Genomic DNA, 16,190 nt, shown 5'->3' with positions numbered 1-16,190 from the left:
CATGAGTTAAACATACAGAGAACAAAGCATTCTAAAATTTAGAAAAGTAAACTTTACATAGTACAGGATGGAGGAAGGCGGCTCAGCATGAACATGTGGTTGGGAGGGTTTTCATCCTGATGACAGGCTGGTGAACTCATTTGCTTCCAGAATTTTATCTTCCATCCTCACACATAGATATGAAACTATAGTGCTGACGATATATGTTTCCAGATGTCTGGAGTGTGATTAATAAAGAGCAAGGGAAATCTACAACAAGGGAACACACATTTATTAAAAATAAAATAGCACACAGTCTCTGATAATGAACAATTAAACCCCATCAAGAGTTCAAAGACTTCCAATATATAATGTAGCAATGTACATGTGTAAAAAAATCCCATGGAGTCATTTATTTTAGAATATTCAAAGAAACAAAAAAGCCCACTTGGGCTTTTGGTGGAGACTGCCGCCAGATGCACCCTAGGCCGGATCCCTCGGTGCTCTGTATGGCACTGCAGTCTGTGCAACAGCTTCCATCTTTGTCCTTTCTGAGCAAGGTCAATTTCTGTGTGATAATCCAGACTAAAAATCAGTGCTTTTATTTCACAGGAAGTATTCATAGGCTGGAAGAGCAGGGATGACCTGGTCTCCTAAAATCTTCAATTTTAATGAAGACATGGACGAAACTACGAAATCTAGATGCTTTCACATTATTTTGCCTGAGTGTCAATTACTGTATAAAAATTAATGTAAAATCTTCAATAAATCGAAACTGGTGTCTCTAAAGATTGAAGTTCTTCATTCCTGGTGTGGCTGATGAATCTTCTGTCTCTGTAATTAGCAATGCCTTCAAACCGAAGAACTTCAAGAAAGATGAAGCACTTCTGAGAAGACAGAACTGAAGGGCCGTCCTTGGTTTCTGTCTAGGACACACACAGCTCCTGCTGGATACTGGACGGTGCTACTTTAGCATCCTCAGTCTTTTCTTGCCCGGGGGCATGGCAGGTGGTCTTCCTCTTAAATAACCGAAGGCTCAGCCGAAGCAGCTCATTGTCTACCATCGGAGCGCTTGTGTATGTCTGCTTCACAGTCCCCTATTTGGACGAAAGAAAAGCAACAAGCTGTACATTGCTGGGCAACAGTGGGAAAGAGAGGCAGGGTAGCTCCACCCCAACCCCAACATTAGCTGAGCCCTGACTCTGAAGTCCACCAATGTTAAAGCAAAGTTGGGCTCTGTTCAAGACCAAGCAAGCAAGCTTCAGAGGACAAGGTGGGGGACCCAGTAGTTCCCAACAAGTAATTACTGCGGCTAGTCCACATCTGTAATGAGAAGCAAGCACTGGCGCCCAGCAGAGGCAGCGTGTGCTGAGCTCCTGCTTCTCTTGGGGATGCAACAGTGCCCATCCTGCTGACGCACACTTGTACCAACACTGCTTTTGCCTGACAGTGCGAGAAGAATTGCTTCTTTCTCACTTTTCCTTCACAAGCTAAACACTCTTCACGCCTTAGGAGCCCTGTAACATCTGGGCTGAAGGACTGGATAAAGTAACTTTATGTGCAATTCTATGAGATTGAATATATACAGACTCATGCAAACACGGCGACGACCGGGTAGACGGGCCTTTCCTCAGTGAAACACCTGCCCATATTCTCAACCTCACCCTGGCAACCATTGCAGTCTTCCATTGTTGACCTTTCCCAGAATGTCACAGAAATATAGCCCAAGCCTACCCTATTGATGTTAGTTCCTCTCCTTTAGCATAATGCCTTTGAGATTCATGCATGCTGCTCAAGATGCCAACAGCTTGGTTATGATTTGTTGGTAGCGACTACTATTCGGGTTGTTACAGTTTATCTACTGGCTGATGAAGAACACTGGAGGTGGTTTCAGTCTGGGAACAGTGTGGTCAAGTTTTAGCTGGTTAGTTCTTTTAGGCTATTGATACAGGTAATTAACAGAATTTCACTGCAGTCTTAATTTATACTCCCTAATGGCTAGTGATGACACATCTATTTGTGTGCTTAATAGCTATCCACATTGGCATAATGTCTGTTTAAATATTTTACCATTTTTAAAAACTGAATTTTCTTATTAATTAATTTCTTATTAATTCTTAAGAATATTTGGGATACTGATGAAGTGCATTCTGTAAGTACTGTCTCCCACTGCTTGTCATTTCATTTTCTTATCGGGTTCCTAATTCATGAAGATGAATATTTTATAATAAAAAATTAATTTTAAAAATAAAAACTATTTTATACTCTCCCCTGCCTCTCTTAACTGGTCATCTTTTTGTCTGTCTGCTTGCAGAATCTGCTCACTTCCGTTTAGCTGAAATTCTATTCTTTTACCAACACTAAAGAGATCTTGGTTGGATTTTTTAATAGAATTTTATAAAATCTGCAGAGCAGTTTTTCAGAGACTCATAGTATGAGTTTGATATGTAGATCATATTGAATGACTTTAGAACACTGACCAGTCTTTCATTTCTAAGGTAACTCATCTTTGCCTGTTGTCCAGGAGTCACTTCATATATTCCTGGATTTGATTCCCAACATTTTATGACCATCTTCACAAAAAAGGATGAGCAGCAGTTTTCTTGGGGTGTCTGCATTACTAGAGCTGTGCTATAAGCTGGGAAGTGCTCCTGATTGTCTTCAGCTTTCTGGAAACACTGCAGAATCAGTGTTTGTTTTTATTGTTGTAGCTCTTTTTTTTTTTTTTTTTTTTTTTTTAATATTTAGCAGAGTTAAGAGTGGAAAGTTCAGTTTTAGAAGGATCTAAATTGAAGTAGATATAAAGCTACTTAAGCTTTCTGTTACTTCTTACACGGACTTCGTAGTTTGAGAACTCAGTCTACTCATTATTACTAAACAGAACTTTATATGGGAACTTTTATTTTCTTTTGTTTTGGTGTTCAGTGCCGGGGATTGAACCCAGAGCCTTGGGCATGTCAGTCAAACCCTCTACCATGGAGCCATACCCCAGGCTCTACTAATCTCTTACCACCTGTGGTATCTGTAGTATCATCTCAACTTTTATGCTCAGTACGGCTCATTTGTGGTTTCTTAATCAGTTTAGCTAGAAGACTATTAATTTCTTAAACGAACAAAAACAGCTTAAGGTTTAACTATTTCTCTAATGTCCTTCCATCTCCAATTTTGTTAATTTGCTATTATTTCCTTCCTTTTATTTGCTATATGTGTGCTAGTTTAATACTATGATGCTAAAATGATATTTAAACTAATATACAATAGGTGTTTGTTTCGTCCTATTTTTTTCCAAAGGGACTTTATACTTAACACACTTCAAAGTAATTCTCCTATAAAGAGACGGCGTCAACTATGTGATTAATAATTTTTCCACTTTTGTCACTGGAAAGGAATCTAGCCCTTCTCCCAGGATACAGTCTTGTTTTGTACTTCTCTTTCATAATAAGATAAAACTTAATCTCAGCATTCCTCATGAGGATGTTGAGCATTAGAAACTGTTCTTTGGTTTTGTCTCCTTCTTTTACCTTGTGCTGTTATTTGTAATCCAGGTTGGCTTCAAACTCAAGATCCTCCTACCTAAATCTGAGTAGAGTTCACAAGCCTGAACTACCAGGCCAAGCTAGTGCTGATGTCTTTGAGAAATCTAAATGCTTGCAACTCTTTCTGCATTTATAATGAGTCATTCAAGTGTCACAATGTGTCATATGGTCCATTCATTAATCATCTGTACTCTAAATGACAAGATGAAGGGTTCTAAACAATTCTCCACAAGATTTTTCAGGGGTGTCTGAGTTGCTATAGTTTTTGAGGGACACAATGGTACACTGGGGAGGAACCAACAAGTCCCATAAATATTTTTTATACAAAGCAGGCAGTATCTTGAAGATACTGGCATACTTATTAGAACCAGCTATAACATGATGCAAGTGCTAATTTACAATTGAACAATTAGGATGATGGTGGCTGTTGGTAGTGCCCAACCTCAGAGGACTCACTATAAACATGCCTAGGGAGAGGGGTGGTAATACTCTCAAGAGAAATGTTGAGTTGAGAAAGGCAGCCAGCAAAGATGGCCATCCAGGCAGAAGAATGAGGAGATATTAAGTAAAACAGGTAGAGCAAAGGAGAATGATGACTATAACTTTTTCAAAAAATAATTTTGAGCCAGGCCTTTGTGTAAGGAAGACAATAGATAGATAGACAGACAGACAGATAGACAGACAGACAGATAAAATAGGATGGATGGATGGGCAGGCAGACAGGCGGATGGGCTGAGATAGACAGGCAGGCAGACAGATAAACAGTGTGTGGGAGGAGACAGAGACAGAGGGAAGGAAACAGAGGGGCAGAAGAAACAGAAAGAGATACAGAGGAAGAGACGGAGAGAACACCCATAGAAGCCAGAAGACTGCACAAAATAGATCATTATTTACAGGATTGATATTTGCCCAGCTTTAGCGCTTGAAGCTTACAAAATAAAGTATAGTTTCTCTGTGTCAATTATTTTGGGAGTTAGGGGGGGTTAAAGAAAAATTGTTGCTTTATTAATTTCATGCTACAACACAACAATTAGAGTCCCATTTTCCCAACTTTAAAAAACCAAAGACTCCTCTAATTTCTCATCAGATCCTTTGCTTATCTAAACTACCTCTTATTTCTCATCTTTAGTATCCTCTAGTAAATGCTTATATATACTTCAATATGTTTTCTTTTCTCACATGCAAAACATTTCATATAATGTTTTGTGCATGAAGTGTAGAATGACAACTGCCGACCACAACCACCACTCATCAATACTCCTGAGGATGAAATGTGAATTCTTCCTTTACCTGTCTAGCAACTAGGAAAGCAGATTCACAAAAACAGTTAAGATAAAAAAAACATATTATTCCTACCACCCATTGCGTGGTACCTTTTCATTCTTCACAAGCTGCTTCCGGATTGCAGAGTCCCGTCGGAAACATAATGCTTTACAACATGGCCCCAGGTCACTAAGAAGACTGGCTCGCTCCTCTTTTCGCAGTAACGCAGCCATGTTGAGAGCCCCTAGTTCATGTTCGAAAAGGCCGTCTGCATCTTTCAATCAAAACAAGTATGCATTAAGTTTCCCTAAGAGGCAAGTGTCACATTGACTTAACACTTCGAGAACCTTAGTGAATGACTTGTAGCAGCAATGGCCTCCTGTGAAGGGACCTTCAACACGTAGTTATGTTTCAGTTCTTAATAGAAACAATTGTGTGATGCGATTTTAAATTTAAGATGTTTCAAAAGCAGACTTCAGAGGGCAAATGAGGCCACTGATGACTGACTTGGAAGGAAGGCTCAGGGAGAACATTTGCACCAACGTCAGTGTCTGGCCTAACACTCTCTACCACACACAGCCCTGTATTTCAGGACTGTTCTACACCAAGAGACAAACGTCACAGCAGAGACAGTGACCGCTACCAATCTCACCTAAGAGCAGTGACGTGGTAGCCAGATATCTCAGTCACATCAACGCCGGGACAATGTGTCCAGATACAATAACATGGCTTTAAATCGTACCGTAGAAGGGAAAAAGAAGAGCACTCGACACACGCATCGACTCTCTCATACACATACACACACACACACACACACACACACACACACACACACACACACAGGAGGAAAATTTTGATTAAAACATTAGGCTGGGATAAAGTAAACAAAAAATGGGGTTAGCAGGAATTATTTTCTGAAGGTTACAGATCTAACCAAAGTAAAAACAACGTGGCAAGAACACTCAGGCCACTTTTCAGGTTACAAAATATTCACAATCACAATTTATTGGTAGTATTAAAATTGAGAATTTTACTGATTATGGGAATAGGCAAAAGAAAATGGGCTCATGAAACTTTTGAAACAATTTTCCCCCCAATTTTTTGTTTAAACTTTTATGGACATAATATAAATGTGTTAAATCATGGCATTTTCGCTTTCACACCATCCCCTTGTTTATGTATCTGCTCAGCCTCAGCCTCTCACTGACAAAAGAATTAGTAAGCTACAAAACAAACAACAGAACAAAACCACTAGAACCCATACATTAAAAGATTCAGATTTGCTGGATGTGGCAGCACATGCCTTTAACTCCACACTCAGGAGGCAGAGACAGGTGGATTTCTGTGAGCTCAAGGCTACCTGGTCTACAAAGCCAGTACAGGACAGCCAGGGCTACCACAGAGAAGACCTGTCTTGAAAAAAACCAAACAAAAAGTTGAGATTTACTAAAAATTGTTACAATAAGGTGAAAAATAATTCAGGTAAGTATTTTCTGACTAAATACTAACAGTCAAACATAATGCTACTCCACACAAGCACTGTTGTCAGTATTTTACCTGGCGGAGTAATTACAACTACATCTCAGAGGAACAGAAGAAGACGAAGTGACAAGGTGTTCTCTGGGATACAGATCATGGACCGTACCCACCACGCTAAACCACTCTGTTAAAAGGCTCAACCTAGACGTTCCAGTTTGGGTAGATTCCTCTGCTTGTTTCCAGAGGTGTCAAGTCACCCACAGTTTGCTTAGGAAAACACCTACCAATTTCCTGGAACTGTTTGTTTAGCCTTGGAAAAACCTCTGTGCACCCTGACACATGAACTTACCTGTTAAAAGCAATGTTCTCTTTTCTACGGGGCTGCAATTGAGCCTAGTGCCTTCTGCTGATGCTCTGCCACAGAGCTAAACCTTCAGCCCTCAAAAATATTTTTAATATAGAAAGTTCCTTTTCTTACTTTTACAACTTTTTCTTTTTCCAGAATTAAGCCTTTCTTGAACCTAAGGAATAATATAAATAACTCTTAAAACAGTTCCTAGAGGACAAGGTCTACAAGACAACCAAATGGAACTGTTCCCAAGAGCACACTAACAGCTACAGCATGTTATACAGTTAAGGAAAAATGAAGTTACCTTTTGGTTTTTCTAGAAGCTGTTGACATGTTTCTTTAACTTTAGTGAAGAGCTCAGAACCTGCCAACCTTTTAGAAATCCCAACTCGTAGTAGAACAGCTCCAGGTGTGAACTTTAAGAGTGCAGCCCCAGGCTCTCTCGGTTCTTTTGGATGCTTTGGCATAAGCCCAGACCAGTCCACATCTATCACATCTAATGGATCTGTAAGAAAGTTAAGGAATTAAAGACAGGACTTTATTTTACACCAAGAAGCTGCAATCCGAGGCTGGGAAGATGGCTCGGCAGAGAGAGGTGCCTGCAGTCAAAGCTGTCAACCTCAGTTTGACTCTTGGAACGCACACGGTGGAAGAGCAGACTCTCAAGAATTGTCCCTTTGAGCTCCACACACGCCACATATCATATGCCTCACACCCAACAAAAAAATAAGTGAATGAATGTAAAAGACTAATGCGGTGAATATTAATGCATAGCAGATAATCTACTGAAAAGGATGTCACAAATATAAGGTCAAATGAAGTAAGTCTATTTTATATATCCAGACCAAGTAAAGTGATTCCTTATGATAAAAACAACAACAAAATGAAATAAATTAAGTAGGTGCGGGGCACATGCCTATAACCCCAGGGCTTGGGAAGATACAGTCAGGAGAATCAGAAGTTCAAGATTATCCTCAGCTATATAGCAGATTTGAAGTCAGATTGGGTTACTCCTGTCTCAAAAAATAAAATAAAATAATGAATCTATCAAATGAATGAAAAAGTTGTACAATAAGACCCTGACTGATTCAAATGGCTCCCTTAGTGTGTCAGGAGTATTGCTTCAGTGTTCACTCAAATGAGCAGAGAAATACACAGAACACAGTAAGGACACATGGAATGGACACATTTCAGAAAAAGAACTACATTAACGAGGTTCAAACAGCTTTCAACTATCTCTGTTTTCAAAAGTTGTTTAAGTTGGCTCGGGCCACCACAGTTGTGAAGGCCTGCACCACACACCTGCCATGTTGGACACTGGCCAGCTGGGGTTTGGTGAGGTTCTGGGTGAGATAAATAAGAATCTTAAACTCTGGAAAAGAAATCTTACAATTCTGCTCTTCCCTAGGACACTCTTCCACAGGCAGTGTGGATCAAGAACACAGATACATGCACTGTAACATTCTTCCTAGTGGCCTTCCTTCATTAAGACATACTGGGAAGTCTAAGTGCCCCTTACTTCTTACAGCATGGACAAGAGCACACAACACACCAACTCTTCTGAGCTCTGCAGTGTATTACCTGGCATCTTCTCCTCTTCCTGCTGGTCCTCTCTCTTTTCTGCATCCCCTGCCAGAATTTCATCTAGCTCGTCATCACTGATGGGCTCATATCCTTCCCCAGCACCAGATCCTAGTGAATGTGCATCATCTAACTTGGATTCGTCGTCTCCTGCTACACAGACAAATTAAGCTCATGTCATAAATAAATAAACAAAACACAAATAAACAGAAGGGAGTGATATCTAGTGGAACTGAAAGGCAGAGACTATTGGGAACAATAAAAGGTCATAAAAAAAAAAAAGCTGAATTCTTTTTTAAAGCCAGAAAACTACATTTCTTAGTCAAACACTTGATAATTTAACAAGAAAAATAAATTTTACTAGTTATAATCTTAATATTAAGAATACAGCAGCAATACCTAAACACAATGTAAGGTCACAATTAAAATATCAGAAGTAATCCTGAGTATGTACACTACATTGACAGTTTCATACATGCATTACCCCTGCTTCCCTCCCTCTCCTCTCTCCTTCCTGTTGGAGCGCTTCTTCCACAAGTCCTCACTGCTATGTTGTCTTGTCTTTCTGATAATAACACCTGAGCATTGAGAAAACCTAATTTCAAAAGGCTGCAGTAAAAAAAAGCAAGCTACAGTAACTTTTTAACCAAATAAACTCATTTTAAAAACTCACAAACCTATTTCAAAATGTACTTTAAGCTCAAGTCTTAGTCTATGATATTTAGCTCATAATACATACCTTATAATAGTGGGGCACAAGTGTGAAAGTGCTTTTAATTGCCCCTACCTCTCTCTGCTTCTCTTTTCCTTAATGAATAAAAATTTTGGAAGAATGCTGTAATAATATACGATCAAAGTGTTTTTTATGGCACCAGTAGCATAAATTCTATTTTGTTATTTTATCGACTTTTTCTCTCAATTGTTCCCAGGGTACACTTTTATTTCCTGCTGAGTTAGTTGTAAACCTAGTCCCCAAACTATAAATATGCTGAATTATTTCTAAACTATGTATTTTATGGATCTATAACCCTTGTTTTCAAACTGTATTAACAGGCTCATGGGCATGCATTTGCAGCTTAAAAAGTATGAAATCTTTCTAATAATTCTAATAGTTTTTCTACTTTTCAAAGGAAAGCCCTTTATGTACTCTCTATTATTCTCAGTAATATCAAAATGCTCCTGGTTTATGAGGTCAGTGCACAGCACCCTTAGTGAGCTTTCATACAAGAACACCTTCTTTGACCACGCTGAGCAGTGAGCTGTTACTAATGAGAAGCGTGACTTAGGGCTTTACCCCTTCTCAGCCAATTACACTTTTATGCTCCGTAACTTGGTTGGTCAGCAGAGCTGATTTTTGGTTTCTTCAGTTTGGAAATCTTGACTAGCTGAATCCATACATACAGCCCACAAGTGGAGCGGCTGCACTGTTTCATCTAGACCGTCAGGCCGGGTTGCCTGGAGCAGCAGCCGCCGATGGACTTGGTGCTCCCAGCTGAGTGGCCCAAGGAAGCACGAGGGGGGGGGGGGAACATGTGCATCCCTGAAAGCACAGGTCAGCATGGGGAGCAACCCGAGAGCGGCACTGCTGTGGCTCCGGAACGCCTCTTCCACAGCAGTGTCCTCCCCATCGATGGCTTGCTGATTACTCTTTACTATTAAAAAGTCCGCACTTTACCAATATCCCCACTAATTCATCTCCAAGGCAAACAATTCTAATATTATAATACTAATACATTTCTAAAAATGAATGTACATAATGGAGTTTAGGTTGTCAAGCTTATCTAACTTGCTTTTTTCTACCTTACGCTGAGTAAAATATTTACACAGTACAGCAAAAGATTCACTTCTAAATTTTTATGCCCTATTATCTGTGGTCACAATAAAGAAATAATATGTTCAGTATGAAGACAGTGACTCCATCCTGAAAGACCTATTATAATAATTAGTTCAATTATATTCAATTACACCCCAAGGTTGTACTACCATTAGAACTGTAACTTGTGACCCAATGCTACTTATAGTCCAAATCGAGATGAAAATGTAATGTGCTGAAAGCCGAGATAGATGTTGTTGTTAAGTGGGAAAAATAGGCATGCCTAGATTTTAAGACAACCAACAGATCCACCTTTCTAAGGACGGGGATTTTACTCTACAGGCCAGTGCTATTACATAGGAAAATGAAAAAAAAAAAAAAAAAAAGCAAAAACCCAAATGAAACAAAAACTAATAACCTGGGGGCTTGAAATAAAAGGTTATGTCAGAACAATGGTGTAAATTCTGACAGTGAAACTGGAGAGTCCCAGGGAGGCAGAATTTCAAAGAAAAGCCATCCCCTGTTAACCTGGAGTATATATAGTTCACCTAGGACTACTACATGAAGAATGCACACACAGGCAGAGCATCCGCAACACATTACATCCATCCTGACATAGTCCTCATGACAAAGGATAAAAGCGATGAGTCATAAAAAGGAGGCTATAGGGAAGAAAACATGGGAAAGTCGTTCTCATACAGTGCAGAGATGTTTACACAGACAGACACAGCACAGTGGAGGCTGAAAGGGCAGCTGCACTTGGCAGAGAAAACTCCAACAAGACAAGTGATACAATAAGGTTTTTGGTTTAAAAGACGATAAAAGGGAAAAGGAAGGATAAAGAAAGGTGAGAGACTAGAAATGCCTGTGTCACTTTGTCTATGGCCAGGGATAAATACTTAAACAGTAATATTTCATTATTTTTGAATTGCTGTATGACAGCATTTGGCCACCACAAAGTCCACTGATTTAAAAAGTTACTGTTTAGCATGCATGTGTGCGCACACATACGCACACCCTTTGACTGAACAAAGACAGCTCTACCTTGGCTTTCTTCCCACTATAGCTCACCTCAATTCTGAGTATGAAGAACATGAAATCATAGTCCTGGTTTTAAAGATCTAGGCTTTCTCCATAACTGAAATGAGCTGACCTGGCCTGAGCTGTAACCAACTGAACTAACTGTCATAGCTTTCTTTTGACTCAAGCCTCTATCCTTCCTCTTCAAAATGAATCTGTCTGGCACAGTAGAGTGAAAGGTGGAGGAAAAAGGCAGTAGGGACTAAGGTCCTATTGACTGGGCCAGATGGCTGATGTGGCTCCGTGTTCTTACTGGAGGACAGGGAGTGCCATCAGGCTGCTACAGTCAAACTGCCATCAAATAGTTTTGTGGGTAGTGTTATAACATGGTCATTTTCAACTGCCCTAGAAAACAGGAAACACTAACAGCTATTTCATTCCTCACTTCAAATACTGTCATGTACTGAGACAAGGTCTTGCTATGTAGGCGATCCTGAACACAACTCCCTGCCTCAGCCTTCCTGGAGTCAGGACTATAGATGTGAACCATTATGCTCAGGTGATTTTTTTTTTTAACATTTAAGTAAAAGATGTGGTTATTAAAGGCTATAGGTAATACACCTAAGTGATCTTTTATTCCAATATTTAGGCAGCAATAGACGTGACTGTTCTAGCTTTTGATGCTCTGCTCCCTACCTTTTACTTCGCTCCTTACTTCTTTATTTCATTAAGCCCTTTCACCAAGGTTGCCTTGCTACGGAAATGAATACACTTCTACTCTCGCAGGCTTTCAAGAATGGAGTTGGTTCGTCTGCTCACTGGTGGCTGACTTGGAAAATGCTGCCCTGCAGTGAGCTGGAAAAGGACTGGGGCAATACAAGAAAGAACAGTGGCACCCTCACCTTCCAGACTCTCTGTTCTTTCAGCTTTACTCACATCTTCAAATCCTTGCACAGACCCCAGGTCTCGATCCATTCTTTCTTTATCCAAGGCTACAGAATCCCTGGAACTGCTGTCGAGGTCTCTTTCATGTTCACTCTCCAATTTGGCTTCACTGCGTTTCACAGATTCCGAATGAGAAGTCTCAAAAGTTCTATCTCGTTCTCTGTCCCTTTCTATGGGGTCAGCGATCAGTCTTTCTCTGTCCAAGTCTCTTCTTTTGTCTCGTTCTCTCTCTCGTTCCCGAAGTCTATCTCGGTCTCTGGTCCGAGGCCACTCTTTATCAGCTTCCCGGTCCCATTCCCTCTGCCTTGGATCTCTCCGGTCCCTCTCCCGCTCTCTGTCATGCTCATACCTATCTCGTTCTTGAAGTCTGTCTCTACTGTCAAATGACCCAGACCTTGAATGAACCTGTCGATCTGACTCCGGGGAGCTTCTTCTTGAGCTGTGGCTTCTGGAATCCTGGCGATCTAAAGCAAGGTATACATATGTAAAGTTATCACCAGAAGCAGAAACAAAATGCTTCACTCTACAGGTCCTTACAATGTATAACGTCTCTATTTTCTATGCTCTGTTTATATATTCTGTACTTCCGGATCTGTAATCCCATACATCCAAAACCATTTTAAGGAAAAATTTACCTCTCAATTAAAGTGCTAATTAAAGTATTTTCTCAAGTGTCTTTGTCTATTTCCACTATAGAACAAAGCATCTGTAGCACACACACAGAGGAGCAGGCATTGATACAGTTGATTGTTCTAGTCTTTGATCTCTTCCCTATCTTGTTTTCTGTAGCACTGGCTGCAGAAGCGCGGAGACAGACAGTGAAATACGTAAGCCTGATCAGCAGTAAGACATACCACTAAGATCCTCATGTGAACACTCCATTGCACATGCTTCTTCACAAGGTCGGTAAGAAAGAGGCAAAAGCTGAGACTTTAATGAAATGGTTAACCTTTTGTTTTCAACTTGAATGCAATTTCAGGCAGCATGTAAAATAACCAGTTTGGCACCGCTTTAGGATTGTAATTTGGATAAAGTACACTACCACAGAAACACTTACTGGATCACAATTTGATTTTATTACCTGAAGAAGTACTTCGACTGGGTTCCCCACGCTTTAACTGATCAATCCTAGATTTCCTCTCTCCCGTGACCTCCAGGCTTTTTGTTTTCTCTCTGTCTCTGGAAGCACTATGCAGCACTCTCTTTCGACTGCCCTGGTCATCCCCACTCCGATGAGCAGAATCATTCGATGGGGAGCGCAGGCGACCAGAAGTGTGGCTACGGTGACTTCGATTGCTTCCAAGACTGCTGCTTCTCTTCTGATCCACCAGCTTGCGATGAGGTGTATCTTCTAGGGTCACATGAACGGTCTCGACTTTCTCCCCTCGAGTCCGATGGCACTTTCTATGTGAGTCTTCACTGGCATTGGTACTGGAGGTGGAAGCAGAGCTGGAAATGGCAGCAGAGGTAGTAGCAGCCACAGATGAGGAGGCAAGAGAAGTGGCTGAAGTACTTGTAGCAGCCACGGGAGGTGGGGGAGGGAGAAGAGAAGACAGAGGGGAAGGGGTACTACCAGGAGTGGCCGTGGCTGCACTGTGCTCTGGTTCCATGCCCTCTGTGCGATCAGGCACATCCTCATCGGACCAGTCACTAAAGGCTGTATCTTCTTTCTTCAGTGGGTCTTCGAGAATGCCATCCTTGTCAGTGGAAATGTCAATCAACTCCTCCTTGATGGCCAGAGGGGGCGTGCGTGGACCTCTCCTCTTTTTACTCTGAGGAGCTGCTTCTTCATCAGAAACATCAGAATCACCTTTGGATCTTTTACGCTTCTTTTCAATGTTTTTCCTCTTCTGTGCTTTTTTTGGTGAAAACACTTGCCCATCTTCAGACGTTTCAAGGTTGCCCCTCTCTATTCCAACATCGTCCTCTTTCTTTTTCTTAACAGGTTTCTTTAGAGCTTTAGCTTTTTTCTTTTCATCATGGGCTCGCTCAGACCCATCGCGGTCGCGATCTTCAGCTTGGCGGTGGCTAAGTAGGTCTTGTGCACGCACTCTTGAGCTATCCATGCTTTCCGCCTGCTCCCTCTGCCTATCGCCGGAAGAAACCTTCTCTTTGAGTTCTTGCTCTTCATAGCGCCTTGAACTCTCTTTTCTTTCTGATTTACGATCCTCCTCTTTCCATCTACATTGCCTGTCATCTGTGAGGTGTGATGGGCTGAGAGAACGAGATTCCTGTGGTCGTACAACCTGGCTCAAGAGTCTATGCTTTTCATCTATACAAGAAATAAATGTAGTCAAATCTTCATTAGGTCAGTAAACAGAACATCACATTTAAACTACAAACTCACTTTTCATTTCAAAACCTTCAAAATGGCAATAAAAATAAAGACTTAATCTGTAAGAAGCAATAGCAGGAAAGGACAGTGGCCTTGTGTACAATGGTATTCCTAAGACACTTCGCTCACATGAAGAAACATTTAGCAGCAGAGAACAACGGCATTTTGAAAAGTCTGACTCATCAGTTGCAATAAATGTAAAAGGATGGGCTCACGGCTACAATGAGCATGCACAGACAGAAAACAGACTACTCACTTTTGTCATCCCCACTGTGGTAGGTGTCACTGTCTGGAGAATGCTCCCGCCTGCGCTTGGGGGACAGCCGGGGGCTGGGACTCCCTTCGTTTCTATAGCGCTTCCTAAATTTGGATAAATACAACTTATAAGTTTCCACATGGAGAAGAACACTTCTGTGCTCTGCTTTTTACCAGGATTTCTTCACTGTAAGCAGAACGTACTATCACAGGACAGCAACACTGGTCAGAGCTGTACTCACAAAGGCCACATGGCTTTTAATAAAATTTCTTTTACTTCATTTGCTAAAATGTACAACTGTGAATTAAAAGTCCACTCCTCTCATCACACACAAAACACTCAAGGGGAGCTTGCCAGACCTAAATACTAGAAGCTGGCAACATGGAGCAGAAAATCAATCCAATAACATTCTGCATTATAACTTGTCAACTTCATATGCCTCATGCTGAGAAGAGGAATAAGAAAAAGCCAGAGTTACTTTGGGAGCTAAAAAAAGCTATGTGTCACTTAGAGCCACATTACTTTCGTGCAACCTAAGTAAGTTCCTTGAGGTCCCCAAACCTAAGTTTTCACATCTGATATTGGGAGAAAAAGTAAAAGCCCTTCTCATAAGACTAAAGTGATTTAAAGTAATACCTAAGTCCAGCGCCAAATGGGCACACTGTGGGTACACTTTAGAAAGTCCTTACTGTAGTGATTTTCATAACTAAACTTTAACTGAATAGTGGCTTAAGCACTCTGGGTGAATTATTCTAGAGTTTTCTCATATGCTCATTAAATTCTGACTTTTTTCATTAAATTCTAAAATTTTAAGAGTTAACACTGTTTCTAGAGACCAGGGTCAAAAGCTGAGAAGGAAAAACAGCTCCTTACACAGATGAGCGACCATGTGAACCGGGCAGCCCCAGGAATAGTGTGACAACTCACACTAGCCCCAGCTCATGCAATTCACTGTGCAATGCTTTTCCTGGCCAGAGGTGGCCTGTTTCCGTATTGCTGAAATTGGGGTTGGCTCAGACTCTTATACATGAGAGACAGAGTAGAAGTCACACTATGAATATGGAGGGGCTCTGGGTGTCCGAGTCTGAACTACCTCAGGCAACAAGGTTACACAGAGGAGAAGTAGGTCCCTGGACTGCTAGACATGTGATGAAGGCACTTTGGGCTATTCAGGCAGGGCAACCTTTCGTGTCAACTACAGATGCATTACCAGTGCTGAGTGACAACAGCAGAGGGCACACTGCCAAGCCCAGGTATAATAGCTGGCTCACCTACAAAATCCTGAGGAAGAACGGATTATCTGACTTTAACTGCTCACTCTTGGGGTAAACTGCTAACACAGTAAGGGATAGTTGATATACTAGGATAAAGTGAAATTTAAAACACAAGAAAACCCATTTAAATTTCTTTTAAGAAAACCCAAAATTAGAATAATAAAACAAACACTATGTTAAGTCAGCAAGACTATATAAAACAATGTTTTTTTTAAAAAGTTCTATGTATGTGCAAGGCAAAGAGATGAAAAAGTAATGAAAACATGAAGACACTAGTCTCATTTAACTATTTTTTGGTTACAGATAGCATCGTTTCTAAGTTTCTAGGTTCAACTTTTGGATTGGATATGAAAAAAAAAA

At 40.8% G+C, this 16,190-nt stretch overlaps 1 protein-coding gene across 1 annotated transcript in view; it reads right to left on the bottom strand.

The window, feature by feature from the left end:
* Positions 1–254: 254 nt before the first annotated feature.
* Zc3h13 (zinc finger CCCH-type containing 13) overlaps positions 255–16,190 on the bottom strand; it is an 18,702-nt gene continuing 2,766 nt past the window's right edge. Inside the window, exons 2-8 of the mRNA XM_055609865.1 lie at positions 14,557–14,660; positions 13,047–14,237; positions 11,923–12,429; positions 8,188–8,340; positions 6,911–7,111; positions 4,889–5,052; positions 255–1,076 (exon numbers count right to left, since the gene is read on the bottom strand). Of these exons, the coding sequence (XP_055465840.1) occupies positions 906–1,076; positions 4,889–5,052; positions 6,911–7,111; positions 8,188–8,340; positions 11,923–12,429; positions 13,047–14,237; positions 14,557–14,660 (2,491 nt within the window). The 3' untranslated portion in view covers positions 255–905. The remainder of the gene's footprint in view (positions 1,077–4,888; positions 5,053–6,910; positions 7,112–8,187; positions 8,341–11,922; positions 12,430–13,046; positions 14,238–14,556; positions 14,661–16,190) is intronic.

Source organism: Psammomys obesus, unplaced genomic scaffold, assembly GCF_907164565.1.
Source record: "Psammomys obesus unplaced genomic scaffold, mPsaObe1.curated_primary_1811, whole genome shotgun sequence".
Taxonomy (NCBI): domain Eukaryota; kingdom Metazoa; phylum Chordata; class Mammalia; order Rodentia; family Muridae; genus Psammomys; species Psammomys obesus.
Note: the sequence above shows the minus strand (reverse complement) of the source record. Positions and strands in the feature narration are given on the sequence as shown.